General features: G+C 48.8%; 1 protein-coding gene across 8 annotated transcripts in view; it reads left to right on the plus strand.

Moving 5' to 3' along the window:
* LOC134541135 (protein amnionless) overlaps positions 1-17,058 on the plus strand; it is a 34,290-nt gene extending 17,232 nt beyond the window's left edge. For all 8 annotated transcript variants that reach the window (XM_063384333.1, XM_063384335.1, XM_063384337.1 and 5 more), the window contains 6 exons: positions 5,473-5,678; positions 9,816-10,083; positions 11,143-11,361; positions 13,473-13,638; positions 14,565-14,754; positions 15,379-17,058. In XM_063384333.1, the coding sequence (XP_063240403.1) occupies positions 5,473-5,678; positions 9,816-10,083; positions 11,143-11,361; positions 13,473-13,638; positions 14,565-14,754; positions 15,379-15,552 (1,223 nt within the window). In that variant the 3' untranslated portion in view covers positions 15,553-17,058. The remainder of the gene's footprint in view (positions 1-5,472; positions 5,679-9,815; positions 10,084-11,142; positions 11,362-13,472; positions 13,639-14,564; positions 14,755-15,378) is intronic.
* The last annotated feature ends 791 nt before the right edge of the window (positions 17,059-17,849 follow it).

Here is a 17,849-nt window from a genome sequence, read left to right on the forward strand (position 1 = left end):
GAGGGAGGTCGTCGTGTGCCTGACAGACGTGGTGTTCTCGGGTGTGTAGAGGGAGGTGGTCGTGTGCCTGACAGACGTGGTGTTCTCGGGTGTGTAGAGGGAGGTGGTCGTGTGCCTGACAGACGTGGTGTTCTCGGAAGTAGAGGGAGGTGGTCGTGTGCCTGACAAACGTGGTGTTCTCGGGTGTGTAGAGGGAGGTCGTCGTGTGCCTGACAGACGTGGTGTTCTCGGGTGTGTAGAGGGAGGTGGTCGTGTGCCTGACAGACGTGGTGTTCTCGGGTGTGTAGAGGGAGGTGGTCGTGTGCCTGACAGACGTGGTGTTCTCGGAAGTAGAGGGAGGTCGTCGTGTGCCTGACAGACGTGGTGTTCTCGGGTGTGTAGAGGGAGGTGGTCGTGTGCCTGACAGACGTGGTGTTCTCGGAAGTAGAGGGAGGTCGTCGTGTGCCTGACAGACGTGGTGTTCTCGGGTGTGTAGAGGGAGGTGGTCGTGTGCCTGACAGACGTGGTGTTCTCGGGTGTGTAGAGGGAGGTGGTCGTGTGCCTGACAGACGTGGTGTTCTCGGGTGTGTAGAGGGAGGTGGTCGTGTGCCTGACAGATGTGGTGTTCTCGGGTGTGTAGAGGGAGGTGGTCGTGTGCCTGACAGACGTGGTGTTCTCGGGTGTGTAGAGGGAGGTGGTCGTGTGCCTGACAGACGTGGTGTTCTCGGGTGTGTAGAGGGAGGTGGTCGTGTGCCTGACAGACGTGGTGTTCTCGGGTGTGTAGAGGGAGGTGGTCGTGTGCCTGACAGACGTGGTGTTCTCGGAAGTAGAGGGAGGTCGTCGTGTGCCTGACAGACGTGGTGTTCTCGGAAGTAGAGGGAGGTCGTCGTGTGCCTGACAGACGTGGTGTTCTCGGAAGTAGAGGGAGGTGGTCGTGTGCCTGACAGACGTGGTGTTCTCGGGTGTGTAGAGGGAGGTGGTCGTGTGCCTGACAGACGTGGTGTTCTCGGGTGTGTAGAGGGAGGTGGTCGTGTGCCTGACAGACGTGGTGTTCTCGGGTGTGTAGAGGGAGGTGGTCGTGTGCCTGACAGACGTGGTGTTCTCGGGTGTGTAGAGGGAGGTGGTCGTGTGCCTGACAGACGTGGTGTTCTCGGGTGTGTAGAGGGAGGTGGTCGTGTGCCTGACAGACGTGGTGTTCTCGGGTGTGTAGAGGGAGGTGGTCGTGTGCCTGACAGACGTGGTGTTCTCGGGTGTGTAGAGGGAGGTGGTCGTGTGCCTGACAGACGTGGTGTACTCGGAAGTAGAGGGAGGTCGTCGTGTGCCTGACAGACGTGGTGTTCTCGGGTGTGTAGAGGGAGGTGGTCGTGTGCCTGACAGACGTGGTGTTCTCGGGTGTGTAGAGGGAGGTGGTCGTGTGCCTGACAGACGTGGTGTTCTCGGGTGTGTAGAGGGAGGTGGTCGTGTGCCTGACAGACATGGTGTTCTCGGGTGTGTAGAGGGAGGTGGTCGTGTGCCTGACAGACGTGGTGTTCTCGGAAGTAGAGGGAGGTCGTCGTGTGCCTGACAGACGTGGTGTTCTCGGAAGTAGAGGGAGGTCGTCGTGTGCCTGACAGACGTGGTGTTCTCGGGTGTGTAGAGGGAGGTGGTCGTGTGCCTGACAGACGTGGTGTTCTCGGGTGTGTAGAGGGAGGTGGTTGTGTGCCTGACAGACGTGGTGTTCTCGGGTGTGTAGAGGGAGGTGGTCGTGTGCCTGACAGACGTGGTGTTCTCGGACGTAGAGGGAGGTCGTCGTGTGCCTGACAGACGTGGTGTTCTCGGAAGTAGAGGGAGGTCGTCGTGTGCCTGACAGACGTGGTGTTCTCGGGTGTGTAGAGGGAGGTGGTCGTGTGCCTGACAGACGTGGTGTTCTCGGAAGTAGAGGGAGGTGGTCGTGTGCCTGACAGACGTGGTGTTCTCGGGTGTGTAGAGGGAGGTGGTCGTGTGCCTGACAGACGTGGTGTTCTCGGGTGTGTAGAGGGAGGTGGTCGTGTGCCTGACAGACGTGGTGTTCTCGGAAGTAGAGGGAGGTCGTCGTGTGCCTGACAGACGTGGTGTTCTCGGGTGTGTAGAGGGAGGTGGTCGTGTGCCTGACAGACGTGGTGTTCTCGGAAGTAGAGGGAGGTGGTCGTGTGCCTGACAGACGTGGTGTTCTCGGGTGTGTAGAGGGAGGTGGTCGTGTGCCTGACAGACGTGGTGTTCTCGGGTGTGTAGAGGGAGGTGGTCGTGTGCCTGACAGACGTGGTGTTCTCGGGTGTGTAGAGGGAGGTGGTCGTGTGCCTGACAGACGTGGTGTTCTCGGGTGTGTAGAGGGAGGTGGTCGTGTGCCTGACAGACGTGGTGTTCTCGGGTGTGTAGAGGGAGTTGGTCGTGTGCCTGACAGACGTGGTGTTCTCGGAAGTAGAGGGAGGTCGTCGTGTGCCTGACAGACGTGGTGTTCTCGGGTGTGTAGAGGGAGGTCGTCGTGTTCCTGACAGACGTGGTGTTCTCGGGTGTGTAGAGGGAGGTGGTCGTGTGCCTGACAGACGTGGTGTTCTCGGAAGTAGAGGGAGGTGGTCGTGTGCCTGACAGACGTGGTGTTCTCGGGTGTGTAGAGGGAGGTGGTCGTGTGCCTGACAGACGTGGTGTTCTCGGAAGTAGAGGGAGGTCGTCGTGTGCCTGACAGACGTGGTGTTCTCGGAAGTAGAGGGAGGTCGTCGTGTGCCTGACAGACGTGGTGTTCTCGGGTGTGTAGAGGGAGGTGGTCGTGTGCCTGACAGACGTGGTGTTCTCGGGTGTGTAGAGGGAGGTGGTCGTGTGCCTGACAGACGTGTTCTCGGGTGTGTAGAGGGAGGTGGTCGTGTGCCTGACAGACGTGGTGTTCTCGGGTGTGTAGAGGGAGGTGGTCGTGTGCCTGACAGACGTGGTGTTCTCGGAAGTAGAGGGAGGTCGTCGTGTGCCTGACAGACGTGGTGTTCTCGGGTGTGTAGAGGGAGGTGGTCGTGTGCCTGACAGACGTGGTGTTCTCGGAAGTAGAGGGAGGTCGTCGTGTGCCTGACAGACGTGGTGTTCTCGGGTGTGTAGAGGGAGGTGGTCGTGTGCCTGACAGACGTGGTGTTCTCGGGTGTGTAGAGGGAGGTGGTCGTGTGCCTGACAGACGTGGTGTTCTCGGGTGTGTAGAGGGAGGTGGTCGTGTGCCTGACAGACGTGGTGTTCTCGGGTGTGTAGAGGGAGGTGGTCATGTGCCTGACAGATGTGGTGTTCTCGGGTGTGTAGAGGGAGGTGGTCGTGTGCCTGACAGACGTGGTGTTCTCGGGTGTGTAGAGGGAGGTGGTCGTGTGCCTGACAGACGTGGTGTTCTCGGAAGTAGAGAGAGGTGGTCGTGTGCCTGACAGACGTGGTGTTCTCGGGTGTGTAGAGGGAGGTGGTCGTGTGCCTGACAGACGTGGTGTTCTCGGGTGTGAAGAGGGAGGTGGTCGTGTGCCTGACAGACGTGGTGTTCTCGGAAGTAGAGGGAGGTCGTCGTGTGCCTGACAGACGTGGTGTTCTCGGAAGTAGAGGGAGGTCGTCGTGTGCCTGACAGACGTGGTGTTCTCGGGTGTGTAGAGGGAGGTGGTCGTGTGCCTGACAGACGTGGTGTTCTCGGGTGTGTAGAGGGAGGTGGTCGTGTGCCTGACAGACGTGGTGTTCTCGGAAGTAGAGGGAGGTGGTTGTGTGCCTGACAGACGTGGTGTTCTCGGGTGTGTAGAGGGAGGTGGTCGTGTGCCTGACAGACGTGGTGTTCTCGGGTGTGTAGAGGGAGGTGGTCGTGTGCCTGACAGACGTGGTGTTCTCGGAAGTAGAGGGAGGTGGTCGTGTGCCTGACAGACGTGGTGTTCTCGGGTGTGTAGAGGGAGGTGGTCGTGTGCCTGACAGACGTGGTGTTCTCGGAAGTAGAGGGAGGTGGTCGTGTGCCTGACAGACGTGGTGTTCTCGGGTGTGTAGAGGGAGGTGGTCGTGTGCCTGACAGACGTGGTGTTCTCGGGTGTGTAGAGGGAGGTGGTCGTGTGCCTGACAGACGTGGTGTTCTCGGGTGTGTAGAGGGAGGTGGTCGTGTGCCTGACAGACGTGGTGTTCTCGGGTGTGTAGAGGGAGGTGGTCGTGTGCCTGACAGACGTGGTGTTCTCTGGTGTGTAGAGGGAGGTGGTCGTGTGCCTGACAGACGTGGTGTTCTCGGGTGTGTAGAGGGAGGTGGTCGTGTGCCTGACAGACGTGGTGTTCTCGGGTGTGTAGAGGGAGGTGGTCGTGTGCCTGACAGACGTGGTGTTCTCGGAAGTAGAGGGAGGTGGTCGTGTGCCTGACAGACGTGGTGTTCTCGGGTGTGTAGAGGGAGGTGGTCGTGTGCCTGACAGACGTGGTGTTCTCGGGTGTGTAGAGGGAGGTGGTCGTGTGCCTGACAGACGTGGTGTTCTCGGAAGTAGAGGGAGATCGTCGTGTGCCTGACAGACGTGGTGTTCTCGGGTGTGTAGAGGGAGGTGGTCGTGTGCCTGACAGACGTGGTGTTCTCGGGTGTGTAGAGGGAGGTGGTCGTGTGCCTGACAGACGTGGTGTTCTCGGAAGTAGAGGGAGGTGGTCGTGTGCCTGACAGACGGGGTTTTCTCGGGTGTGTAGAGGGAGGTGGTCGTGTGCCTGACAGACGTGGTGTTCTCGGGTGTGTAGAGGGAGGTGGTCGTGTGCCTGACAGACGTGGTGTTCTCGGAAGTAGAGGGAGGTGGTCGTGTGCCTGACAGACGTGGTGTTCTCGGGTGTGTAGAGGGAGGTGGTCGTGTGCCTGACAGACGTGGTGTTCTCGGGTGTGTAGAGGGAGGTGGTCGTGTGCCTGACAGACGTGGTGTTCTCGGAAGTAGAGGGAGGTGGTCGTGTGCCTGACAGACGTGGTGTTCTCGGGTGTGTAGAGGGAGGTGGTCGTGTGCCTGACAGACGTGGTGTTCTCGGGTGTGTAGAGGGAGGTGGTCGTGTGCCTGACAGACGTGGTGTTCTCGGAAGTAGAGGGAGGTCGTCGTGTGCCTGACAGACGTGGTGTTCTCGGGTGTGTAGAGGGAGGTGGTCGTGTGCCTGACAGACGTGGTGTTCTCGGGTGTGTAGAGGGAGGTGGTCGTGTGCCTGACAGACGTGGTGTTCTCGGGTGTGTAGAGGGAGGTGGTCGTGTGCCTGACAGACGTGGTGTTCTCGGGTGTGTAGAGGTAGGTGGTCGTGTGCCTGACAGACGTGGTGTTCTCGGAAGTAGAGGGAGGTGGTCGTGTGCCTGACAGACGTGGTGTTCTCGGGTGTGTAGAGGGAGGTGGTCGTGTGCCTGACAGACGTGGTGTTCTCGGGTGTGTAGAGGGAGGTCGTCGTGTGCCTGACAGACGTGGTGTTCTCGGGAGTAAAGGGAGGTCGTCGTGTGCTGCCAGACGTGGTGTTCTAGGGTGTGAAGGGAGGTCGTCGCGTGCCCGACAGACGTGGTGTTCTCGCGGCGGGGGGCGGCGCCCTGGCTGCTGCCGGGCAACTGGCGCAGCGACGCCCCAGGGGACTGGCCGGCGACCCCCCACGCGCACCGGGTTCCCTGCCAGGAGGACGCCGTCGTCTTCCCCGGGGGCCGCAGCTTCGGCGTGGAGCTGCCGCGCGAGCCCGTTTACGTGCGCCGCCTCTCCTTGCAGGGCCAGGTCAGTCGCTCACACTCACCGGACTTAGAATCATCGAACTTAGAAACACAAAACATAGAAAAACCAAATATACAACACCCAAACTTAGAAAAAAACAGACTTGGAGATCACAGCCTCAGAAACACCAAACTCATGAACCTACAAATACCAGAGGTCCTGATAAACACAAAACATAAAAAATGACAAACTTAAAGACATCAACTTAGATACATCAAACTTAGAAACAAAAAAAAAACCATCCTATAACGGCAGGGGCGCAACTACCGGGGGGGGGGGGGAAAGGGTATTTTACCCCCCCCCCCCTCTGAAACCTCAAAGTGGGGGCAAATGGGGGCAAAGAAAGTGCTGTGTAATCAAGTTTTAGATAAATAAACTGCTTAAATAGCACCATTTTCCACCTTGAAATACGCTTTAATAGGGGGGATCGAAGATTCTTTATAAAAGGTTATATTGCCCCCCCCCCCCCCTTTTGGAAATTTAGTTGTTGCGCTCCTGTCGCCAACCACCACGTGCTCACACTCACCGGACTTAGAAACATAGAACTTGAAACACAAAAACTTATAAAAACCAAAATATATAACACCCAAACTTAGAAAAAACAGACTTGGAGACAACAGCTTTAGAAACACCAAACTCATGAACCTACAAATACCATACTTATAAACACAAAACATAAAAAACTTTTTTTTAAATATGACATACTTAAACACACCAACTTAGATACATCAAACGTAGAAACAAAACAAAAACCATCTCATAACACTAAATATTATAAAGAAAAAACCTATAAAAACCAAAAATATAACACCCAAACTCAGAAAAAATAGACTTGGAGACAACAGCCTTAGAAACACCAAACTCATGAACCTACAAATACCATACTTATAAACACTAAACATAAAAACCCTTCTTTAAAAAATGACAAACTTAAAGACACCAACTTAGATACATCAAACTTAGAAACAAAAAAAAATCTCATAACACCGAATATTATAAACACAAAACTTATAAAAACCAAATATATAACCCCCAATCTTAGAAAAACCAGACTTGTAGACTACAGCCTTAGAAATACCGAAAGCATGAACCCTAAACTGACAAATACCATACTTATAAACACAAAACTAAAAAACCCTACTCAAAAATTACAAACTCAAAAATGCTAAACATAGAAACACCAACTTAGATACATCAATCATATAAATGCCTAAGTAAAAAAAAACATTTTATAACACCAAATATTATAAACACCAAACTTAAACCCACCAAACTTAGAAAAATCAAACTAACAAACACAAAACTTAGAAAAACCAAATTTTATTGAGCCAAAAGAAAGAAAATGATTTTAAAACAATTTCCATCTACTGTTTATTTTATAAGCACGATTGTAAAAAATTAATCCTCGTACTCAAAACCATCAAGCTGTGAATAGGATGCTTGACTGATACACATTCCCTAACAAGACTTTATAGTGATAAATATAATAAAAAACTATACATTATTCCGGTACACTATTTTTTCGATTTTACGAAAAAATCACAAATAACCTGGCGCCAGGATTTTAAAATAGTTTTGTGTATACCAAAATGGATCCATAATAACTTAACTAACAAGCGATTAAAATAAATCTTTAAAAGTTATTTTTATTGTACTATAAAACTTACGAAAACTAAAGAATAATAATTTATTATAAATTATTGTATGAAAAATCAAGTAGCTACATGGTTTATTCTTTATTACTCATTTAACAGGCGGTGTCGCTGACTAACACATTATATGTTTCTTCGCCAATTTACTAGCTAATGACTTGTTCCGGGAGTATGCACGAAAAGTATACAAACCAACGATTCTTCTTTCCAAAGTCTACAGTGATGTAATTCCGAAGATAACTTCATGCCCATGCAAACACCAACACCGGCCGAGTATCACCAACAATATCGGATCAGAATGTATTCACAAATTACTGCTTCGCGGTTTGCGAGAAACATTCGCAAACCAATTGCAGGATCTTCATCTCCGACTGATAGCATGCCTTCTTTGAAAACACAACAGCCAAATATATTGTTCTACAGGCTGAGTCTTCGGTCTCCATAGGGCTCCGCCTCTTTCACAGACATTCCCGTGGACTGTATCCTATTAGCGAGTATCTTTTTTTTTATTGTTTGTTAAGGTGGCCTTCAGCGGTTACACCAGCAGCCATAGGGTAAAGCGTCGTAATGCAAATCGTAATCATATTATATCAAATCAAGCAAACCTCAGTTAGCAAATTGGGTCAACGTATCGTAGTGCATTCATCATCGGCAATCAAATACCATCATGTAAATTTTTACACCCATGCCTTACCCGAGACTCGAACCCAGAACCCCTCGCACCATAAGCCGGTGTACATCCGACTACGCTACGGAGGTCGGCTAACGAGTATCTTAGTTGAGCGCTTGCCTGTCTATTCGCAAGCCCACCACCCCCTCCACTTTCTGGACGCCACAAGCCATGCACCCGAGACGTTCTTGCACGCGCAAGCGGACAGCGCTACACCGCGGTGGCTCAGCAGTGCTTAGCGCGAGTCATCGCAGTGCTCGCCACCGCCACTTTATCAGTCTTGTACGTCCGTTCGTACTTTCAACTTCACTTAGCGCGAGGCCATCGTACATCGCGCACAAGTCCACTAAAGCGGTTTTTATGTCTTTCCATGGTAAACATCGCCGCCTACTAATGCCAGTGAAGTATCCTAGCAAAGTTCAGCCTGCGTAGCAAAAATATTACTGTATTTGAACCTAAAACTACACTAAACATAAAAACTATACAAATGTATAGTACAAAAATTACTAATATATAAAAAAAATAATTTAAAGAGGTAAATTTAACAACAAAGTTTTTTTTCCGTATTTAGGCCAGGGGACTTGGCCACAAGATAATGGCAAGCGCCTTGGAGGGTCCCCTACCCCATCAACAAAGGACCTTCGCCTTTGGGCCGAACAAATTTTCTAGCTACAACACCTCAGGGTTTCGACGTTCAACAAACTCTCGCACAAAGAGATTCCAATGGGGAGAGACTCCACCCTGTTGCCAAATAAAGTTTCTTCTAATTAGGAAATGAGCCATTCTTTCACGCTGCAAGCGAGAAAATAACAAAGCAGCATTCGCGCATGTGCTTATCTAAAATTGTTTGAGTTACTTATTTATTGTGACTTTGAAACGAAACTCTACAACGCTTACAGTTGATACTATTTAAAATTTATAACTAGGACATCATTTTATGGACATACTATACAATGTTAATATTGATAGATTTTTTAAGCCATACAACTGTTAGTTGTAACACATGGAAATGTTATAAATCATGGTTTCGAACGTTCTGTCGTAACCTAATGTTGCTCTCGGGAGCAGAAAGAGCCTTGTTCTGCGTGCCAGGACGTGAGCTCGGCCGAGTGGTCCGAGTTCCTGATGATGGACGTTCTGTCGTTGGACCTCGTGTTGCGCTCGGGAGCAGAAAGAGCCTTGTTATGCGTGCCAGGACGTGAGCTCGGCCGAGTGGTCCGAGTGCCTGATGATGGACGTTCTGTCGTTGGACCTCGTGTTGCGCTCGGGAGCAGAAAGAGCCTTGTTATGCGTGGTTCAGGATGTGAACTCGACCGAGTGGTCCAAGTGCCTGATGGTGGACGTTCTGTCGTTGGACCTCGTGTTGCGCTCGGGAGCAGAAAGAGCCTTGTTATGCGTGGTTCAGGATGTGAATTCGGCCGAGTGGTTCGAGTGCCTGATGATGGACGTTCTGTCGTTGGACCTCGTGATGCGCTCGGGAGCAGAAAGAGCCTTGTTATGCGTGGTTCAGGATGTGAACTCGGCCGAGTGATTCGAGTGCCTGATGATGGACGTTCTGTCGTTGGACCTCGTGTTGCGCTCGGGAGCAAAAAGAGCCTTGTTATGCGTGGTTCAGGATGTGAACTCGGCCGAGTGATTCGAGTGCCTGATGATGGACGTTCTGTCGTTGGACCTCGTGATGCGCTCGGGAGCAGAAAGAGCCTTGTTCTGCATGCCAGGATGTAAACTCGGCCGAGTGGTCCGAGTGCCTGATGGACGTTCTGTCGTTGGACCTCGTGTTGCGCTCGGGAGCAGAAAGAGCCTTGTTCTGTATGCCAGGACGTGAGCTCGGCCGAGTGGTCCGAGTTCCTGATGTCGGACGCTGGCGAGTGGCAGTTCGCCGCTCCAGAGGAGAGCCGCCAGTTCGCGGTGACGGTGACCGGAGGATCAGCCGAGGAGGTGGCGGCGTGCGGCGAGTCCTCGGGCTGCCGCTGCGTGTCGGAGGCGGCGGAGGCCGAGGTGTGCCGCCTCCAGGCGCCACTCTGCGGGCCGCCCCCACCTTGCTGGCCAGCCGTGCGGCCGCTGGGACACTGCTGCGATGTGTGCGGTGAGCATGGAATAAGGAGGCAGATCTAGAAGTGCGACCCTTATGCCGGTATTCCAATATTACAAAATAATAATTTAGGTATTGAATATGCTACACCTGTACCCTTAACCGAATCCCTAGTGCACGATAGGACACAGCCAGTCTCTTATTTTTAGGGAACGTTGCCGATAGTTTTTCCAATTTTTGCACATCCGCAGAGCTCAATTTTTTTTGTTGATTTTGTCCATATGGCTGAACCACATCTGGCACCATTAACTCATATGTAGTCATTTAATAAATAAAGACTAAAAAAACAGAAAAATAATTTTAAATTTTTTAAACTTTCAGTTGCGCAATAGACTTAATTAAAAACAACAGGCTCGCAGAGTATTTACAGTCCGGTACTGTTAGCTGGAGTAACCAAAAAACCTAGCATTATCATAAATGAGGTCCTAAAATGTTGTTAGCATAGTTTCGCATTTGGTTTATAGCATGCAAATTGTTGAATCCACGATGGCGTCTTTTGGTTCCCATTGTTAATTTTTTCTAAGGTGCCTACGTGCTTTTGAACAACAACGACTTTTTCAGCCTGATCGATCTTGTTTACAGCATGAAAATTGTTGAAACCAAGATGTCGTCTTTTGGTTCCCATTGTTATTTTGACGTGAATACGTCTTTAAAATTGCTTCCATAGTGGGAGGCAATTCAAAAAACGAATGACAACAAAATCGGGGGATACAGTTTTGTGTTGCAGCTACATATCTATCATCTCCATAAATTTTTTAATTAAACCACTGGATAGCTAAAGGATAAAAGAATTCGTTATGCTAAGTGAGGACTGTGACGCATCGCGCGCGGTGGAGGGGGATGCGCCGCCATTTAGAGGTCATTTTTCTGAGTTTTGACATTTCCATTTAGCATAACTTTTGACTCGGAGAAGCTACGAAGTTCGTTTCAGTTCCAATCGTCAGCTCTCGTCAAAATCTATCGATTTCGTATGTATAAAAAAATACGTATTCACGTACAACACACGGCCGTGTCCATGAGACAGCATCACCACTTCTTTTTTTTCCCTCTAAGGTACCTACGTGCTTCTGGACTACACCGACCGCTTCAGGCTGACCGCCCTGAAGGCAGCCGTTGAGGAAGTGCTGAAGGAGGAAGGCTTCAGCGGCCTGGCTAAGCACGTGGGCAAGGCGGCGGAGACGGGCCAAGTGCAGGTGGTGCTGGTGGACCGCGGCGGCTACAGCAGCGCCCCTGGCGACGCGGCGCGGCGGCTGACAGAGACGCTCTCAAACAGTTGAGTAGTTAGTTGCGCCGGCGATGTGTCGTTCGTGGGCGATTCGTTCTTTCGAGCGAACTGAAGCATTTTATTTGTTCGCTCTTTAAAGATTCGGTTCTTTGAGAGTCTGTTACTTGGAAGCTTAACTTGATCCGGGAGAATATGTGTAAAACGCGGAGATAACGAGGAACGTGAATCGGCACTTCTGATTCGTTCGTAAAATGACTCATTACGTCGAGAGTCCAAGTGGTCAGTAATTGCAGCACGCTCGTAGCATGCTCGGACAAACGATAACTAATAAAAGAAAAAGGGCAACATGAAAAGGGGTGGGAGTGGTGGTTAGCGACTCAACAAAAATATCGTTACAATTATTATTCACGTTTATTTTGGTTTCACCTCCTGGCGCGTTACCTGCGTTTTCTTCTAGATCTAGCTGAGCCCTCGTCTGAAGCTGAGTGTTCCTGTTGTCACACTTTACTGCATTCTTACAACAACATTTAATGCAAATTACCTGGTCCATTTTCTTATACACATAAATGAAATAACAAAGTGCCGATGGTACCAAAACACATTTAACCTTTTGACAGCTGACATAAAACTTAACATACAATATGGCTAATAATGTACAGATACATTTCTGATATGTTTACCAGCACAACAAAGAAAACTGGAAAATACTAGCTCCTGAATTTGTGTTGTTAATCTCTGGTAGGGAGATATATTCATGGGCTGACCAGGATGGAGATACACTCCTCGGGACCAGCCGTCTTCACGGAAAGCTCTGTTACAATAGTGTAGTGGTGTTTTCGGGACGCTCTCTGCTATTGCCACTGTGCTAGGGCTCCTGTAAACCCCTAGCTCCTGAATTTGTGTTGTTGATCTCTGGCAGGGAGATATATTCATGGGCTGACCAGGATGGAGATACACTCCTCGGGACCGGCCGTCTTCACGGGCATCTCTGTTACGATAGTGTAGCAGTGTGTTCGGGACGCTCTCTGCTATTGCCACTGTGCTAGGGCTCCTGGAAACTCCTAACTCCTGAATTTGTGTTGTTGGTCCCCGACAGGGAGAGATGCGCTGGGGTTGACCAGGAAGGATATGCACTTCTCGGGCCCGACGGTCTTCCCGGGCAATCCTGTTACAATAGTGTAGCGGAGTGTTCGAGACACTGTTAGCTATTGCCACTTTGCTAGGGCTCCTGGAAACTCCTAGATACTGAATTTGTGTAGTTTATCCCTGGCAGGGAGAGATGCGTTGGGGCTGACCAGGATGGAGATACGCTCCTAGAAATTGGCCGTTTACTGAGGCGTCCCTGTTACAATAGTGTAGCGGAGTGTTCGAGGCGCTGCTTGCTATTGTCGCTGTGCTAGGACTCCTGGAAACTCCTATCTCCTGAATATGTGTTGTTGATCTCTGGCAGGGAGATATATTCATGGTTTGACCAGGATGGAGATACACTCCTCGGGACCGGCCGTCTTCACGGGCATCTCTGTTACGATAGTGTAGCAGTGTGTTCGGGACGCTCTCTGCTATTGCCACTGTGCTAGGGCTCCTGGAAACTCCTAACTCCTGAATTTGTGTTGTTGGTCCCCGACAGGGAGAGATGCGCTGGGGTTGACCAGGAAGGATATGCACTTCTCGGGCCCGACGGTCTTCCCGGGCAATCCTGTTACAATAGTGTAGCGGAGTGTTCGAGACACTGTTAGCTATTGCCACTTTGCTAGGGCTCCTGGAAACTCCTAGATACTGAATTTGTGTAGTTTATCCCTGGCAGGGAGAGATGCGTTGGGGCTGACCAGGATGGAGATACGCTCCTAGAAATTGGCTGTTTACTGAGGCGTCCCTGTTACAATAGTGTAGCGGAGTGTTCGAGGCGCTGCTTACTATTGTCGCTGTGCTAGGACTCCTGGAAACTCCTATCTCCTGAATATGTGTTGTTGATCTCTGGCAGGGAGATATATTCATGGGCTGACCTGGATGGAGATATACTCTTCGGGACCGGCCGTCTTCCCGGGCATCTCTGTTACAATAGTGTAGCGGAGTGTTCGAGGCGCTGTTTGCTATTGTCACTGTGCTAGGGCTCCTGGAAACTCCTAGCTCCTGAATTTGTGTTGTTGGTCCCCGGCAGGGAGAGACGCGCTGGGGCTGACCAGGATGGAGATTCACTCCTCGGGCCCGGCCGTCTCCCCGGGCGGTCCAGCCAGGATCGTCGGCGGCGTGTTCGGGACGCTGTTCGCCGTCGTCGCTGTACTGGGGCTTCTCTACCTGGTGTTCGTCGTGTTTGACGGAAAACCGTGAGCTAGCATTAGAGTTTATTTTATTTATGGTTTATCAAACATCAATGCAGTTTTAACAGAAATTGAATATGCGGAATGTAACCCACTAAAAAAAAGGATAAGCACAATACTGTGTTCTGGCGTCCAAGGTTCGATAGTGGCTGAATTTTTATACTTAAAAATAAAGTTTGTAGGGACCATCGCTCAGTACATTCTCAGCGCACGTGCGTGTGTGCTTGATAGGCGAATCCAGAAGGGGAGGGGAGCACAGGTAAATGTCCCCTCCCCCCATAAGGGTAAAATATACATTGATTAATAACGACTTCTGCAGTAATACACAGGTATCATACTAGGTCCAGACTAACGCCCTTCTCCCCCCCCCCCCCAAGAGTAATTCTTGGGTCCGCCTCTACTGTGTCTACAATCCTAACTCTAACACAACTCGGCTATAACGAAAAACAGTGTAGCACACAAGTTTGCATGTTTTTAGGTATTCATTTTTCTATATTCTATGACAATACAGTGCATGAGCTATATAATAACACAGTTATGTAGTGAAAATTTTACATGTGGACACTTGCAGCGTGGCCTTGGAATGGTAATTATGGGGGGAGGGAGCGGCTTTTCCGTAAAACTAGAAATTTACTATTAATATAAACTCCGTGTTTTGATACTAATATATTTATTTAAACTGTATGTTCTAATGTACAAACCAAAGTATTTTGACGCTTCGTGGTAACTCTTACTATTCAAACGATTGTAAATAAACTGTCTCTGCGTCGTGTTCCCGTAAAATTGCGCTGCGTGCAGACCGGGCGGTGCGACCAAGGTGACGTAGTGCGCAGTGGAGGACGAGTTTGGGCGGCCGGACGGTTTCACCTTCCCTTCCTTGCACCATGGCCGTGTCCGTGACCCAGGCTGTGTGTGCTCGTGTGTTCGCCCAGGCTGCTGAGTCTGACGGCGGGCGGCGGCTACTCGGTGTTCGCGCGCTTCGACAACTCCGCCGAAGAAGAGGCGGGCCGGCACGACGAGACGGCGCTGGAGGCGGCGGCGGCGCTGGAGGTGGCGCTGCGCCGCCCCCAGAAGCCGCCCCACGCCTTCGACAACCCCATGTTCGGCCAGCGCCCCCCGCAGGTACGGCGGTGCGACACCCGTCGACGACGACGGCGAACCACATTTGGTTTTTTGACATGACAACGTCTAATAAATCGATGAACGCCGGCTGCACGCACGAAAAAGTGTCCCGTTATGCACATTGTCCCGTTACACTGTGTCCCGTTACGCTCTTTATACGCTTGCGCCGCATCTCTCTCTCTTCCACTCGATTGGAACAACCATCGATTTGAATTTTTCGAGTCACATTATACTTGAAACAATCCCATTCGTTTCCTACTTTTCCTATCATCGTCCTATCCTTAACAGAATAACACAGATTCGAAGAAGTTAAATAGCAAACATGTATAAAAGTTATAGTTAAAATAATCTGTTCGTTAAAGTAATAAACATATTTGAATTAATGAGTGCAAATAAAAGTAAATTTATCCATTAAATTGTAGATTTCATTTCACTCCTTCTTTGTATCCATACGAAATAGTGATAAATCAATAAAAATGATTAAAATTTATTCGTAAAATTATGCAATCATTTCATCAATGTTTTGTCATGACGTTGTCACGTTAAACTATCGTCCGTAAACCGACTTCACACAGACAACCAATTTTTTTTTTAAATAGGAGGTGGCCTGGTGGCTGTTGACAGGGAAAATCCGCGATGCCGCCGGTCGGCCGGGAGCCCACGCAGGAGAACCCGGTGTTCCTCGAGATGCAGGGCCGGCGCAGCTCCACCAGCGAGGACACGGCCGAGGAGGAGTTGTTGTCCAGCCAGGACGAGGACGCCGAGGACGAAGGATCCCCGTCCGCGCCGGCGCAGTAGCCGCTGGCCAGCGAATTTTGCCAAGCCGCACACCTGGGGTCGCATAACACGAGCATTTCTAGAAGCTTCTAAAAGTAAACGCACACCCTGGGTCACATAACTCGAGCGTTTCTAGAAGCTTCAAAAAATAAATGTACACCCTGGGTCACGTAACACGAGCATTTCTAGAAGCTTCTAAAAATAAACGCACACCCTGGGTCACATAACACAAGCATTTCTAGAACCTTTTAAAAATAAATGTACACCCTGGGTCATATAACACGAGTATTTATAGAAGCTTCTAAAAATAAATGCACACCCTGGGTCACATAATAAAAGCATTTCTAGATGCTTCTAAAAATAAACGCACACCCTGGGTCACATAACACGAGCGTTTCTAGAACCTTTTAAAAATAAATGTACACCCTGGGTCACATAACATGAGTATTTCTAGAAGCTTCTAAAAATAAATGCACACCCTGGGTCACATAACAAGAGCATTTCTAGAACCTTTTAAAAATAAACGCACACCCTGGGTCATATAACACGAGTATTTCTAGAAGCTTCTAAAAAAAAAAATGCACACCCTGGGTCACATAACACGAGCATTTCTAGACGCTTCTAAAAATAAATTTTCACCCTGGGTCACATAACACGAGCGTTTCTAGAACCTTTTAAAGATAAATGTAAACCCTGGGTCACATAACATGAGCATGTCTAGAAGCTTCTACCAACTACTGTGTGCCCTAGGTCTCATAACACGAGCATTTCTAGAAGCTTCTAAAAAAGAATGCACACCCTGGGTCACATAACACGAGCATTTCTAAACGCTTCTAAAAATTAATTTACACCCTGGGTCACATAACACGAGCGTTTCTAGAACCTTTTAAAGATAAATGTAAACCCTGGGTCACATAACATGAGCATGTCTAGAAGCTTCTACCAATTACTGTGTGCCCTAGGTCTCATAACACGAGCATTTATAGAAGCTTCTACAAAGTATTGTATACCCTAGGCGAAGTAATGCGAGTATTTTTTATAAACTTATATTAAGTAGTGTATACCCTAGGACAAGTAATTCGAGTATTTCTAGAAACTTCTACCAAGTACTGTATACCCTGAGCCAAGTACTTCTACCAAGTACTGTATACCCTGAGCCAAGTAACGCGAGAATTTCTAGAAGCTTCCACCAAGCAGGGACAGTACACTAATGGGTAATGGTAATGTAAGCATTAATAGAAACTTGTTCCCATTACTGCACACCTGAGCACCTGCCGTTCGTCGAATACTGAATTCCAAGCATGAACACGTTGTGCCACTAACAAACTTAAACCATATTCCAATAGCATGTACTCTTGTTGACATAGTATTTGTAACCATTGTCTTTTCAGGAGATATTCAATACTATATACTCTAATAATCTTTAAAATGCTGAGACATTTATACACACTGAAAAAAAATTGATTTCAAACTTCTCAATTTTTTTTTGTATAATATGTTTAATGAATAAAATGAACGAAATTACCATTGGGACAATTTTATTTTCACACGTCTTGCGATTGAACAAACACAATGTCAGTGATTTCCGAAGCTAAATGTAAAAAAAAAAAAAAATAAGTGATGCATGAACTGCTACAGTCACGAGCCAAAGTCGACAAGATGGCGGACACACGTACAACATGCACCCTTGCATGATTCGCGAACATCAGAGAATTTACTAAGCGTATTGGTGTGCCGAAGGAAAAGTTGTAGTAGTGAAACTAGTGGCCACGCCCCTGGCCAAAATACTGTTTTGCCTTTGAAACTTTTTTTATATAAAAAAATAAAAGAGTTTATATTTGTTTACATATTTTTTTAATACATATATTTAAAAATATTTAATTGTTAGTTTAGTTTTTTTAATTAAAAGTTATTTATCCTAGCTTTTTAAAATAAATTATTGTTTTTAATGTAATTCTATTGTATCGCTGGGGAGTTGCGCGGGAGTGCGGAATCAGTTTTCCTTCGCGTAGAGAGTTTACGTGACAGTTGGCAGTAGGAAGTGTGAGTTGGCTGCCCTGTAATAAAGGCGTTGGCAGGGATGTTAGACGTACCAACTTGTTGGTACACATACCATTTTTCAGGGTCTTGTACCATGTACCAAGTATAAATTGTGCTGGTATGCAGAAATACCAACTTTGAACATCGACCATACGCGATGCGCCATGCATTACCAATTAACATTAGGCGTGGACGAATAATTTGAATAGTTGCGTTTTAATAATTCCATCTGTATACGTTTAATAAAACTGCATTTTAAGAGAAATTTTTAAGTGCTA

Source organism: Bacillus rossius, chromosome 18, assembly GCF_032445375.1.
Source record: "Bacillus rossius redtenbacheri isolate Brsri chromosome 18, Brsri_v3, whole genome shotgun sequence".
In the NCBI taxonomy this organism is placed as follows: Eukaryota; Metazoa; Arthropoda; class Insecta; order Phasmatodea; family Bacillidae; genus Bacillus; species Bacillus rossius.